The sequence below is a fragment of the Trachurus trachurus genome, assembly GCF_905171665.1.
Source record: "Trachurus trachurus genome assembly, chromosome: 3".
Classification (NCBI taxonomy): Eukaryota; Metazoa; Chordata; class Actinopteri; order Carangiformes; family Carangidae; genus Trachurus; species Trachurus trachurus.
The window spans coordinates 4551275-4566649 of record NC_139893.1 but is presented as its reverse complement, the minus strand read 5'-3'; the positions used below and the strand labels follow the sequence as shown (position 1 = coordinate 4566649).

At 41.8% G+C, this 15375-nt stretch overlaps 1 protein-coding gene across 1 annotated transcript; it reads right to left on the bottom strand.

Moving 5' to 3' along the window:
* Positions 1–995: 995 nt before the first annotated feature.
* On the bottom strand, positions 996–15016 carry cyp27c1 (cytochrome P450, family 27, subfamily C, polypeptide 1). The gene is made up of 9 exons (XM_083996958.1): positions 14584–15016; positions 12542–12732; positions 12229–12428; positions 11168–11377; positions 9791–9954; positions 4361–4527; positions 4033–4111; positions 3574–3777; positions 996–2156 (listed from the first exon to the last, which is right to left on the bottom strand). The coding sequence occupies exons 1-9, from the start codon at positions 14875–14877 to the stop codon at positions 2037–2039; spliced, it is 1629 nt and encodes a 542-aa protein (XP_083853084.1). The 5' UTR covers positions 14878–15016; the 3' UTR covers positions 996–2036.
* Positions 15017–15375: the final 359 nt, after the last annotated feature.

The window sequence follows — 15375 nt, the reverse complement described above, 5'->3', positions numbered from 1 at the left end:
GCAAGGTACAGCCATCCCTCTGCCATCCACTATCAACAATGTCCGCCAATTGCATGACAATCATTCAGACAAGCTATTTAAACAGACGTTTTTACCTATTCGAAACATAAATGTGGAAACTAAAAGATATAAAACACTGTCTACTCAACCAAAAATTCCACAACCCCCTTGCAGCACCTCCGTGGACCCCCTGTTGAAGACTAGTGCTCCACAAGAACAGAGAAATTTGCTCTCACTTGGGAGTTATTGCAGCTTGTTCTTGACACATTACCTGGGCAGAACTTTTTTTCTTGTATGGTGTCCGACAACTATTGTGTGATTGGTCCGAAATTTTAAGTTCTGCAGGTGAGTTTCTTGTGAAGTATGAAATGTCCAGGCCAGAACTAACTTTGTCCTTGTTCTTGCAACCTCCAGAAAACAAACTAATTTCTCTGTTCTTGCAGAGTATACAGACCTTGTATAGTAGAATTAGTATGTTATTGGAGACCTTTTCAATATAAAAATAAATAAATAACATAATTATAGTAATAGTACACTTGAGTTTCTATTAATTAATGACAGATATAAATGAATTGAGCTTTTAAAAAGTCTTTTACCCTCAACTAAGTAACGCACAATGAATTGCTCTCTTACTTTGTTCTTATGCCTGATGAATTTTATGTTTTCTATACACATTATACTTTTTATTTTTCTATACACATTATACTTTTTATACCGTGAGCCAAAGGCAATTATACACCATGGTGGATAATAAAGATTTATTGTATGAATGGAAACACAAATGTATGAAAATATAAACACCCAGCCAGCAGCAATAAGAATGTACAAAGCTTTAATCAAAGTTAATCACACTTGTCTATCAATGATTCAGTCAGGTTACATGAATTTTTTATAAAAAATATTATTACATGGTATATAGATACATTATTTATTTAAATGCATTTTCTATCATTTTATACAAATAACCATGATATTTACACAACTTTATGTATGAGTGGTATTTTGTGGACACCTTGCACCTTGGGAATTTTAAATTCTAAATCTGTGGTTTTGAACAAAGCATTTTGTGTGCACAAAATAAATCTTGAGTCACTGTGATCCTTCAAAAATAACACAAACCAACAACAACTTGTCTCTTCCTCTTGTAACAAACTGTTCTGCAACATACATTATCCCTCTAAATAAAAATATAATGTAAAAGCTGTTCTGATAAAATACACTCAAACAGCATATAAAACAAAACAAAAAAACACTCAAAACATTATTTGATGCAAATACATTGTGTGAACAGAAAAAAAAAAAAAAAACACCTTCACCCACCATTATACTGTACCATTGTAGTTTTGGATTAATTTACTAAGTGTTTAAATGTTCTTCAACGGTCTGAATAAAAATAAATCATTCAAATGTTTTGGCTTGCAACACAAAGGAAACATAAGCATCAAATAAAGCTCATTATATACACACACACTTCAAAATACAGATAATTCTCAGTACATTCATGGTTTCCCATCAACACTCTCAGTGAATCGCTTTCTCAAACTTCAGAAGGAAACAGTGTGATTATGTATTAATGTGCATGTATATACACGCACAAAGGATACGGAGATAATAGCTCATCCTTCCACTCACTATTTTGAATAGGATGGATAGGAGGAGTAACAGTCCAAACAAACTGCAGTGGCTTTTTACTTAATAAAAATAATACACATAGGAAACATTTTTTACATCACTGGTCCACCAGCGCTGTCTCTGTGTCCTTCTCACTTAAAACAAAAAAAAGGAGGTGAGACACATTTTCTTGCCTGAGTAAAACCTCAGTCTGAGCTTGGTGTCTATTTCATCCGATTCAATTTCTTTTGTAGCTATATTTGCAAAATCTAAAAAAAATATAAAGTCTAATCTAAAAAACCAAACTGTGGAAAATGTACTAAAAAGCAGTGTATTTAAAAAAAAAAATCAGCACTTTAAAAACAGTACAGTTCAGTACAGTACAGTAGACCTTATGGAGAGGAGCCGGTTGAGCGTCTTTTCTTTCAGTTTTCCCTTTCGGTGAACTGCAGGTGGATCGGAGCAGCGGGGCACAGCAGGCCGTGGGTTTTGGCCTTGACGTCGTCGGTGAGCGGAGACACGCCGATGTGGAAGGTTTGAATGAGCTGCACGGGGAGCAGAAGACACAAAGTCATGTCAGTCAGATTGTTTGGTGGTTAAAGGGATAGTAGCATTTCTTTAAAGTGGGGTTGTATGATCTACAAATAGCCCCTAAGTACTTTAATTGCAGTAGAAGACTCTCTGCACTCCTCCCGTTAGCAACGCCAGCCCATAGTCCTGCCCAGAGATTTACAGTGTTGTGAACAGACCAAAAAAATTGCCTATTTTACGGCCTAAAAGAGGTTTTACCTGAAAAAAATACAGTTCCATTGTTCGCTATAATATAATTTTTTCCAGCCCCTCAAAGTGCAGGAAAAACACAATTTTTATTTGGACCTAACCAACTGCTGATCGGCGGGCGCTAACCCTGGCCGGAGGGATACGTGAGTTGGTTAGATCCAAATAAAAACTGCGTTTTTCCTGCACTTTGAAAGGCTGGAAATGTACTCTGGATGTACTCTGGAACCTTATTCATTTACCTAGTTGTTTTTTTATTCTAGTTTATTTGAATATTTCATTTTTTTATTCCCTACTTGTCGCTTATTGTGCTCCTCTGTTGAGAATGTATAAAGGTTCGTCGGTGACTGTAGAAACTGAATTGACCTTGTGGGATAAATAAAGCTTTCTGATTCTGATTATAATGAGTCAGTCATTGTCCATGAGTTCATCTGTATCAAAAAAGCCAGAGATCTTTAAAAGCACAGCTGCAGTACAACTGGTTTGCTTCCTCTGATCATTTACGTATGTTGGCCGATTCAAAAAAACTTGAGGGACCGTGTGAGCTGTGTGATTTGGGATGTGGATTTTGGACGTGGACAATAAGACCCGTTTGTTTCTACCGTCCAAGAATGTCAATGTTCCATGAAATGTCTTGGCAATTGTCTTTTATACCTTCTCTATTAAACTCTTTTAGATAAAATTAACTGATTTTTTTTTAGAGGATTTATTTCTGGCATTTGATTTATTGGAATTTATTGATTTGGATTGATTCTCTGTGCCCGTATGTCTCTTAAAGTTTCCTTTTCTGATTGTTGTTGTCTGTATGCATGTGGGAAGCTGCAGATGAACCGCCCTTCTGGGATAAATAAAGTTGTCTGAACTGAACTGGTGCCCAGAGCTACTCTGCAATACAGATGATCAATAAAAAGGGACTGTAGTCAACTTTTAGTGGATTTAGTTGGGCTTGTTAACTTAGTTTCAAAAGTCTGGATAAGAAAACAAGATGGACTATTCAATTAGGATGTATTATATAATACTGGAGAAATGCTGAGTGGTCTTATTGAAGAAATGATATGATTATGCAGACATGTTTGGTGTCTTTTGGGGCTGGCCTTAGTTGTACGCATTGACGCCATAATGATAAAACTTTGTGGATATATTTATAGACAACTTATTGGGTGTGTGGCTTTATAAACTCCCTACCCTGGTGAGAGCGAGATGCATCTCTAGCTCTGCTATTCTCCGGCCGATGCAGCTCCTGATGCCGTAGCCAAAGGGAATCGAGCCAAAGTTGTCGACGCGGTCCGTTGAATCTTTCCGTATCCAGCGCTCCGGTCGGAAGTCGAGAGCTTCGGCGAAACCCTCCTCATCCAAAGATGTGGAGTAGTGGCACAGAGCCAACTGAGTCTAATAAAGTCAGGAAACAGAAAAAAAAAAGAAAGAAAAAAAAAAGTCAGTTGTGTAATGAAAACAGCTGGGCTATTGTACAAACATCTGTACGAGAGACGGGTGAGTAATGCAAGATCATGTTACATCTGGTTCCTCTGCTGTAATGTTTTTGGCTGAAGCTGGTTACAGTTTTTTTTTTTTTTTTTTTTTAACTTCAGCACATGCACGCTGCAGAAGACTCACATCTATTGTGTCCCTCACACTCTCTCTTACCCCTTTGGGGATGAAGTATCCGCCCACCACCAAGTCATCCTGGGTAATCCTTCCGTTGCCTGGGAGAACTGGAAAAAGCCTGCTCCCAGGGAGGGGTACACACACACACAAAGAGCGTTATTCAACAGCACTACTATACATCGATCTTCTCACAAAGTTCAATTCTACGAGAACGTGAAAGCCACACACAGAGACGGATAATGAACAAATTGCTAAAAACTCGTGTGAACACAGTTAACAAAGCATGCAGCACTTGGTCAATGACAGAAAATAGACAGAGGGGGGGAGTTGGTGTGGTGTGGTGGGGGGGTAAAAATCAAGTCTGCACCTGAGCGTCTCTTTGACCAGTCCTCTGATGAGAGGCAGCCGGGGGACGTCGTCCGCCGTGGCGACCGCCCCCGGCCCCAGAGTCCTCGTCACCTCTGCAAAGATTTTCTGCTGAACGTGAGGATGTCGCGCCAACAGGTAGCTGGCCCACGACAGGGTGAAGGACGTCTGGGGACGACAAGAAAGAAGAGAAAAAAAGAGGAATTTGTTTTAACATATTTGTGAGATTCATTCCACAAACAGGAAGTACGTAGATTAGTGTCAATCTGTGGGTTTTCCGATTCACATAAGAATCGCAATTCTCCTTTAATACGATTCAGAATCGATAAAAAATGTCCCAAAATCGATTTAAAAAAATAAAATAATGAAACAAATCTGCTGGCTGTCGGCCTCCATTTCCTTAGAATTTAAAAGGCAGCATGTTTAACTGCACTATTTCTTTTAATAAAGAGGCACTTTTAATTTTGTTACTTAAAGGGACAACGAGGAGTTTTGGAAAAGCGAAGCATTTTCACACTACATTTATGAGCCTCCGCGCGCACCGTAAAATTCTTTGACCGGTGCAAGACAGACTCATGTTTTCATTCATCAATAATTAAAGTCAGAGGTTCAAAGAGGTTCACATACCGTCGGTATTCCGACCATAAACAGCAATTCAGCTGCGTTATTCTCATGACTCGCCACGAAGGAAATGCTGGTCGGCTCGACCAGCACTTCCGCCACCACTAATAATAACAAAATAACGATAGAGACAAAACGATATATTTATCGAAAATGGGCCCATTAACAAGTGGTAACGTAGATTCATCCACATTAACATGAGACTTTTTTATAACCAAATAGAAACTCCTCGTTGTCCCTTTAAGCAATATGTGATGTTGCTTTTATGCAACAGTTTCAACAATTCCGTCTAAGCATGGATAAATGTTTAAAACTCAATAAATGTGAAAAAGACACTTTAGTCATTCCGTCTTGCAAAGCAGACTGGAGTAGATCATGAGGATCCTTTGCACACCGACAGACTGAAGCAGAAATCATTATGAATCAAAAATCGATTTTGAATTGAATCGTAGCCCCAAAAATCAGAATCAAATCGAATCGTGAGATGGTAAAATATTCCCACCCCTAGTTTTCCATTACATCTCTCTGGGGGATGTGGCATTTTTCTCTTTCTGACGTTTTGCAACACGTCTGCGCTTCAGGCTGATATAAGAGTTTCAGAGATGTTGCATAAGTTGTTGGGAAACCGCGGGGGGCTCAGAGGGAGAGGGGACTGAGCTGACTCTCAGGTCCAGTCCACCAGCTGCAACCCGAGGCTCATGTTATCTAACGTCACTCACCGTCATCCAGCTCTCTCTACCTCAGCTGGACTTCACTTTAACTGCATTAGTGTGATCTGATCACATGAAACGCAGAATAAACCTAATGGATTCAATTTAATTAAATAGCGGCTGCCATCTCTCTGTATTAAAATGTCCAACGTCACCGCTGCTCTCCCTCCACAATGAGCTCCCTTTTGTAACCGCACTTCCCACACACATCTTGTGCTTTCCTCTTTCTCATCAGACACACCCTGATCCTTTTCATTTCCTCTTTCCTCCTTTGCCGCCACCCTACCTACTCATCTCACTCTTCTCCTATTGTGCCAGCTCATACTTCTGGCCTGGATTTTAAAATGCCAGGACAAGCAGGCAGGGACGTATGAGTCAGCGGGTGGCGTGGGCAGATGAGCAAATTTTATGGAAATTGTTTCCATCTTTCCGGTATCATCTTTAAAACATCTATGTATGGGACAGCGGATGGAAATTAGCCTGTGGCTACAATCCGGCTTGTTTACGATTTTGTTTCGTTCATGAACTTGCATTGTCCCACTTTAAATAAATTGAATTGAAAAGGGATAGTTCAACATAGCAGTATAGGTCGTTACCTTTATTTGTCGATGCAAGCTATTTTTAGAACGGCGGAGCAGAGCCATGCTCTGCTCAGAGCTACGCTACAGAGGCTAATGGGATTACTCTCAAATACACAATCCAACAACTCCACAACGCTCTGGTGGACAAGTTGTAACCTGCACATTCACCACGCTATGAGATAATAACAGAACGTTACGAGACAGAGTTGTTTTAGAGGTAAATTCATGTAAAACCGCTGATGCACGTTGCCTTCAGGGACAGTTTTTCGCCAAACAGTCTCTGCATTTCCCTCTCTGTCTGGTAACGTTCTGTTATTATCTCATAGCGTGGTGAATGTGCAGGTCACAACTTGTCCACCAGAGTGTTTTGGAGTTGTTGGATTGTGTAGGCTATTTGATGAGTTTGATGAGGGAAACCAAGAAATCCCACTAGCCTCCGTAGCGTAGCTCTGAGCAGCTCACGGCTCTGCTCCGCTGCTCTAAAAATATCTTGCATCGACAATTAAAGGTAACAAACCTATACTCCTATAAACTATAGGGATTATGGCAATGGGCCAATTTGCCAAAATGTTGAACTATCCCTTTAACCAGCTTCAAAACTTTCTACCCCGTTGCCCACGTCTGTACGTTTTGGTGACATATCTGGGTGTCAGAGCGGCTGCCTGGTCTCACACTCAACAACCCCCAGAGGTCAGTCTGAGGCCACCGTCTCTCCCGGTGGAACTAACTAACTAATGATCAAAAAAGACGATTCACCACCGTCTTCGTCCTCCACCCTCCCTCTTCCTCTGCCTCTCTCCCTCCCTCCCACCCTTGTCATCCATCGCCCTCTCCCCATGTAACCCAACTTGCTCCTAATCTGCCCCAGCTGGCACAGATGCTGGCAACACCTCAGACAAAGCCAGAGAGGAATCATATGACAAAAGCTCCTCCACCAACCTCGTCTTTTTTTCCCCCCTTTCTTCATTCCCCCTCTCTCTTCCGAACATCCAATCATACACCAAACTTCTTTTTGTCCTCCCTCCTTATGACACCAATTCCCCCAACTGTTTGCGTTTTCCCGGCCGTTACCTCCGGCCCCCCGCCCCCCCCCCCCCCCCCCTTCCCTCCTTGTCTCACCTCTGCCCAGTCTGGGCTATAACTCTGGCTGTGGCTAACGTGTCTTGACAGCTCTTGTGTTGTGTGCTGAGTAAAGGCAAATGCACCAAAGGGTCAGGTAATGGCTCAGCTAAGTCCGACCCCCTGCCGGGACGTGGCCGTTCAACAAAAACACACACATACACACACACAGACACAGACACACACACCCCTTTATCCCCCTCTCTCAGCACAAAACACTCCCCACACCCATAATTCTTATTAATCCGACAGTACCCCAAACAAATTAGGCAGAAATTGCACACAAACACGTCCTGCACTGCAAAAACTCAAAAATCTTTCCAAGAATATCTGTCTTATTTCTTGTCAAAATGTCTTATTTCTCGTCAAAACGAATCTCTTTCCACTTAAAATAAGACTCATCACCTAAAAATGAACTTGTTTTTAGATAATTTAGATAAATGTTTCAAACTAATTTTCTAAGTAGAAAAATCTGTCAATGAAAGCAAGTTTTTTGTGCTTGTAATAAGAAAGAAAAACTTGCCCCACTATCAGATTATTTCAAGTGAAAATATGCTTGAAAGAAGTAAAAAGTGTCTAAAAACAAGCTACTTTTTAATGTGATGAGTCTTATTTTAAGTATAATGAGATTTGTTTTGACTAGAAATGACATTTTGACTAGAAATAAGACAAATATTCTTGGTAAGATTTTGAGTTTTTGCAGTGTGGACAAGTGTGCAGTTTGGGAAAATCATTCTTAGGAGTTGTTGTGCGTCAGGCAACAGATGTTTTCGTCTCTTTGCGAGCGTCTTTATCGGTTTCTTGAATCGTGTCGTGTGCGTGCGTGTGCGTTTGATGATCCAACAAGAAATCTAACCCGCGATCTGAAACGCAACATGTTCCCGTTTCCTTCCTTCCAGTGTTTCTCGTTTCTGTTTTCTCTAATCTGCCAATTAAAAAGCTGCAGCAACCGCCCTGAAATATGGTTCTGCAGTCCACAAAATTATTCCCGAGTGTTATCCAATTAAGTTCTAACATGGAAACACACGAACACATAACACAGATGTCTCAAGGAAGGAGGGAGGAGGGGAGAGAGGAAGACAAAAGCCCCCCCTGTGTGGATCTAACAGGCAGAGACAAATGATGAGAAACTAAATATGAGTGAGAACAAGTTTGTCAGTGGGATACTGAGTAACCCCACGATTCACCGCTCTGACCCGACGCTGGCACAGCTACACAGGCGAGGATGTGGCGCCAGAAACCCAACCCTCGAAACTCAACACGGATTCGAGACTCAGACATACACACACACACACACACACACACAGACAGACAAAGACGTGCACGTGCGACTCCCAACCGCTGCACGTCACATTCACTACTGCAGCTGTAGGGATGTCACGATTATACATTTTCTTGGTACGATTATGATTATCATAATTATTATGCACTAATTAATTTCACAACACTATGAATGTGTAAAATCAAATATAGTCTAAATATAATTACATTACTCATTGTTTACACAAAATATTTCAAGTATCTATTAATATAGGACCAATTATTAATCCCGAGGGGAAGCGTTTGAAATATTCAGGTCCTAAATTGTCATCTATACCAAATATTTGCGTTTATTTTAATCGTATTTTGCTTTGTTTTGCTTTTTGTTTTTATCAAAAATGACACGCTAACATTTAAAATTCCTACCAATTCAATGTTACGTTAGTTAAAGCAGAAGTAAGTGGAATATTTGTGTTAATATAAGTCTTAAATAGTTGTATCTTCCGACAGCAATCACTTCTATAGAGTGTTTGGTCTGAAACACGGGTCTGTCAGTCACTCTGCTCTGCTGTAAGCCGAGGAGAAAACTTTCCTTGTATCCTACAACCTTTATCCAATGAAGAGAGAGAACGGCATAAAGGGGCGGTCCTCTCTGTGTGTGCAGCCAAGGGATGCGTGTGAATGTGGTGACGTAGGGACGAGGGCGGGGACTGCTAACTCCATCGGCTGACAAGAAGTTAGCCAAAACAACCGGATCGCTTACTTCTGCTTTAATATATGACCAATTCTTAATCCCCAGGGGAAGCGTTTGAAATATTCAGGTCATAAATTGTCATCTATACCAAATGTTTGTGTTTATTTTAATCGTTTTGTTTTGCTTTTTGTTTTTAGGAAAAATGACACGCTAACATTTAAATTCCTACCAATTCAATGTTACGTTACATTAAATGGACCAGTATCTGTGCATTTACCTTTATTTTTGCGCACATCTGCCAATAAGGTTGCAACATCAAATTTTTGAAAAAAAGTCAAAGTAACGGTATTTAGGAATCTTTACGATCAATTAATTGTGAAACTAAGTAATCGTGACGGCCCTACTCCTCAGAACTTCTTCATAAACACAAACACACAAACACACACCGTGTCAACCCCGGCGAGCAGCATCTCCGTCAGGTTGGCGTAGATCTCCTCCAAGCTCATCTCCTTGGTGACGAGCATGTGTGTGAGCAGCCCCCCCTTCACCTCCTCTCCCCGCTGCAGCTTGGCCTTGATCTCCGCGAGCCTCTTATCAACGTGAATAAGGCCTGAGATCAGACAAGAGACAAAGAAGGAGGGATGAATGGAAAGAGAGAGGCAGAGGAGGGGAGCAGAGGGGGGAGGAGGAGGTGAGGATGAGGGTGGTGAAGGAAAGGAAAGAAGAGAAGAGAAGAGAGAGCAGGTTATGTAACAGAGGCACCCCTTACTCCCACAGTCTCATGGTACAGCAGCAGAGATTTATATGCAAATCAACATTCCTTTCTATTGATGCCAGGGTATTTATCCCAAAAAAAAAAAAAAAAAAGTTTGCAAAACCGAAGCTTCACACATAGTAGTACTAGACGCAGATTGAAAACTATTCTGGCCTACAAAGGCAAAGTGCAGTATCTGTAAAAATGGCAAACTGAGAAAAACAGCTTTTTGTGTTTTTCATTGTCAGGTTTAAGCATCAAATTATGAACAACTACCAAGTCTATAATTGATTAGATAAAGGTGCACTGAATTAAATGTATTTTGTAGTTTGTCTTTTTGACCAATTTTTACCGTTTTATGGCATATACTGCACTTTTGCCTTGGTTTTGGTGCAGATACTGCACTTTGCCTTGGTTTCACAGTGCTTTTTTGGATGGACAGCAAAATAAAAAGCCAAAAAAAATATCCACCAATATCAAATTCTACCAGAGTGAAGAAAATATGCCACACTTTTGATTGGTCCAAAAAAAGAATACTAAATAAAAAAAGAATACTAAATAAAAAAAGATACTGCACTTTGCCTTTGTAGGGCAGTATTATAACGAGTTAAAGAAAGAAAGAAAACCAGTTCAGAAACATGTAAACCAGCTGGTGATCTACTGTTTTTGTCTGTTTTCTCCAGTCCCGACTTCATTAATTTAAAGGCCTTTCTGCTTTTTTTTTTTTTTTTTTTATCTCAAAGGGCAAAACTTACCAAACATTTTACACACAAAGGTCACTTTTGTCATTTCGAGTGCGTTGCATAAGGACCCCCCCTCACGGCTCTGGAGAAGCTTATTCAAGGCGGAAACACTGAACACTCAACAGTGATGATGGTTTTAGGCTCATCTCAGCATGGAGACTTTAAACCCCTAACAGGGGGATAAGAGTTTCTTTTTTCCCCTCCTTCGTCTTCTTTCCATGTGTGGAGCTAAATCACTGCAATATCCTACTACAAGTCCACTGAGAAAGTATTCATGTGCCCCCCCCCCCTCTTTGTGAAAAAATGAAAAGCTGTTCATTACTTACTGAATTTGAAGAGGCCGTCCCAGGAGAGACAGAACTCCTCCCACGGTTTGGGGATGACGGGTCGGAGCCACTTGGGGATCGCTCCGGCGTACATAGTTGTCTTGAAGGAGCTGAACATGAGGTGCAGAGCGCTGATGTAGTCTTGGGTTTCCCGGGGAATGTCGTTCTCCAAACAGCCAAGTCGGCACTCGTACAAAATGGCTGCCACACCTGTGAAGATGAGAAGGGGAAGAGACAGATGAGGTGTTGGATTTAAAGGAAGGAATAGTTCACTCAAAATTGAAATTTCACTCATTAATATCTACTCACCCTCATGTGGACTAAGGGCTGAGAGAAGTTTCAGAGTCCTCCGTGGCTTCTCTGAGTTACAGGGGGTCTCGGCGTAGCAGTGCATGTCCATATAACGGTTGCAAATGGATACCAACTTTCTTCGGAACAAAAAGACACACCAAAAAACATCCAAATACCTCCATGCTGCTCGTATGTAATGTCCCTCTTGTATTGAAGCCCCGAAATGCAAAATTGTTCTGAAAAACAATTAATTAAGTCTATATTTCAAGCTTGTTTGCAGCGGAAGCTCCCAAATCTCATGCGATTTGTGCCAGCGTCAGTAATCGCAATGATGCCGGCGCAAATCGTGCGAGATTTGGACGGGCCAGGAAGAGGAGCTTCGAGAAGCTTCTGCTACAAAACAAGCTTGAAATATAGACGTATTTAATTTTTTTCGGAACAATTTCGCATTTCCGGGCCTCAATACAAGACGGACATTACATACGAGCAGCATGGAGGCATTTGGATGTTTTTTGGTGTGTCTTTTTGTTATGAAGACAGTTGGTATCCATTTGCAACCGTCATATGGACATGCACTGCTACGCCGAGACCCCCTGTAACTCAGAGAAGCCACGGAGGACTCTGAAACTTCTCCCAGCCCTTAGTCCACATGAGGGGGAGGAGATAATGAGTGCAATTTTAATTTTGGGTGAACTATTCTTTTAAGGTGGAACAGTTCACAGCTGCACCATCATTTATCCAGATGTTAAAAAAAAACAACTTTCACCAACCTTCCATGGCGTATTTGAAGAAGAGGTCGTTCACGTTGGTGACAGTCGCTCCGTCCGACTCTTGGCTGCGCAGGATAAAAACTCTCTTGATGAGGTCGTCGACCACTGCGTTGACGTCATCGGAGAAGACGGCGACGTCGCGGGGACGCATGATGAGCTGCCGGAGCACGCTGCGCATCTTCAGCCACTCTTCACCCTCACTGGAAACAAGGAGACAAGACACACAGATGTTAAGATCCTGGACAGAAAAGCCGACTCTAAAGGAAGAAGTCATTATTCTCAGAGATCAAAGCTGGTCACAGGAAGGACTCACGCTGAGATGAGGCCGGTGGAGCGGCCTCTCATGTCTCTGTACTCCTTCCAGGACTCCATGTTGGCTCTCTGAGGGGCCACGCCCTCGGCCCTCAGCACCTGAGCCACCAGGTCACGGTCAGCAACCGAGACCACCAGCTGGGGCCCGAAGCGGGACTTGAAAATCTTCCCATACTTCTTCCTGTGCTCCATCTTTAAAACATGAACAACAACAACAACAAAGAAATGAGTGGATTAGTGCATTTCTTAAAAGGGATAGTTCAACATTTTTGGCAAATTGGCCCATTGCCATAATCCCTACAGTCATAGTAGTAGGTTTGTTACCTTTAATTGTCGGTGCAAGCTATTTTTAGAACGGCGGAGCAGAGCTGTGAGCTGCTCAGAGCTACGCTACGGAGGCTCATGGGATTTCTTGGTTTCCCTCATCAAACTCATCAAATACACAATCCAACAACTCCACAACGCTCTGGTGGACAAGTTGTGACCTGCACATTCACCACGCTATGAGATAATAACACAACGTTACCAGACAGAGTTGTTTTAGAGGGAAATTCATGCAAAACCACTGATGCGCGTTGCCTTCAGGGACAGTTTTTCATCAAGCAGTCTCTGTATTTCCCTCTAAAACAACTCTGTCTGGTAACGTTGTGTTATTATCTCATAGCGTGGTGAATGTGCAGGTCACAACTTGTCCACCAGAGCGTTTTGGAGTTGTTATATTTGATGAGTTTGATGAGTTTGATGAGGGAAACCAAGAATTCCCATGAGCCTCCATAGCGTAGCTCTGAGCAGCTTGCGGCTCTGCTCCGCCGTTCTAAAAAACGCTTGCACCGACAATTAAAGGCAACAAATCTACCCCCAAGACTATAGGGATTATGGCAATGGGCCAATTTGCCAAAATGTTGAACTATCCCTTTAATGACACCAATAATGATGCAACTGTGTTGAGTGAGATCAAATCCAGGTTAAATATGATATAAATCTTATAACTTTGAGCAGATGAATACAGACGGACTAATAATGAATCACATTACAGCTGAACAGTGTTGGCTGCTCTGCCAGCTGTGCCACTGTATCTCCAGTCAAACCAGTTTGTAACCACGGCCTGATTCACCTCTAATGCACCCGGCTTATAAAAGTAGACGTCCTTTGTTTGTTTGGCTGTTGATCCCAGTGACAATCAATTTATATTTGGAATATTATAGCCTATATAGTATGTAACAAAAGTGTCCACAATTAGCCAATTTTACTAACTGTACTAATAAGCATTGTTTCAAAAAAAGACTGCTGTTGTTCTACTGTCCACCTCTGATCACAGTCGCAGTCCCTAATGTCCACATACTGTTTAAGTGAAGTTTAAGTCTAAATCTTTAGACACACACTATAAAAATGTCTCAACTACAACCTCTGACTGTCATTTGGACAATCTTTTCTACATCAAATTAAGAAACCATCTCTATGTTAAGTGTCAAAATAAACAGTGAACAAACAAACAGAACCATCTGAGCCTATATCTTTATAAAAGATAAGTCATGATACTAAAACCTGTGAATGTTAGTTTGGGTCAAGTTTCACCACAGTGATCATCAGTGATGAGCAAACAGAGTGGGTAACAACACACTTTAACACGACTTTGCATTACTAACACAATGTCACACGTCTTGTTGATTGGAACCTGTGGCTCATTTACACATTTCACACTTTTCAGCCGAGAACATTTTCTCTACAAACTGAGACCAAAGCGACTTTTTATGTAATGTATTTTAAACAAGGTTAACAGCTGCATCTTCAAATGGAACAAAAAACACATTCAGCGTTTCGTGTGAGGGGAAATTATAAAATGAATCCAAACCTCCGAGTGGAAAGTTCAGCAGCCATCAAACCCCTGCGGTGCGCTTTTACGCAACGGTCTGTGCCATTTTACGCATAGGTGGCAAATTTGTCAGACGCCGTGAACTCATCACAGGCTCTGAGCACATTTGTGGAAAAGCACAGGAACAAAATGTCCAACAAAGTGACATAAAAAACACACACATAGCCTACCTGAATTTCATGGATCCTGCTGAAGCCATCTCTCCAGAAGAACTCGACCAGGTTGGACATGGTGCTGGGTCCGGGCATCTCCTTCAGCGCCTTCACCCCGCGGCTGTTCTCGTCCACCTCCTCGGCCGCCGGTGTGATCAGTCTCTGGGGCATGGCCTCCTCTCCGGCCGCGGAGATCCCCAGAGCCTCGCTGGCTGCAGACTTGTGCAAGGCGCGTAAAATGAAGAAAAGCTGCTTATTCAGCCGGTCGCCCTGAAAAAAGCCCCTCGTCGCAAACTGATTCAGCAGTGCCATGATCTTACTGACTGACACTTTCTTTTCTTTTTCTTTTTTTATCTGTGTTTCCGTGAACAAAAACACACAAAAAAGAGATGTGATGGTGAATCTGTTGCAGTTGCAGAAGTCTTGGAAGCGCAGAGTTCACAGCTGCAGATGCATGTCCTCCTCCCCTGCACGTGTAGCTATGAGCGGTTCCTCCTCCCTGTGTGGTATTTGTAATGTTAGATGGGAGGGGGGGTTTTATTGAGGAACGCTTTTTAAACAGTTTTGCTTGTACAACAACCTCGGAGGTGGAAGAGGATTGGATGTTCGCTCCAACAGAAGGGAGGGATATAACTCTGTATTCGGGTGTGGGCGTTTCCCCCACCCAAAAAAAAAAAAAAGCTGCTGGGTTCATTCTGTGCGTTACAACGTGAAAGTGCCACAGTTACATCATCACACCAATCAATCAGCCTGCGTACACACACATGCACACACACACATGCACAAAGATACACAGACAGACACACTGAA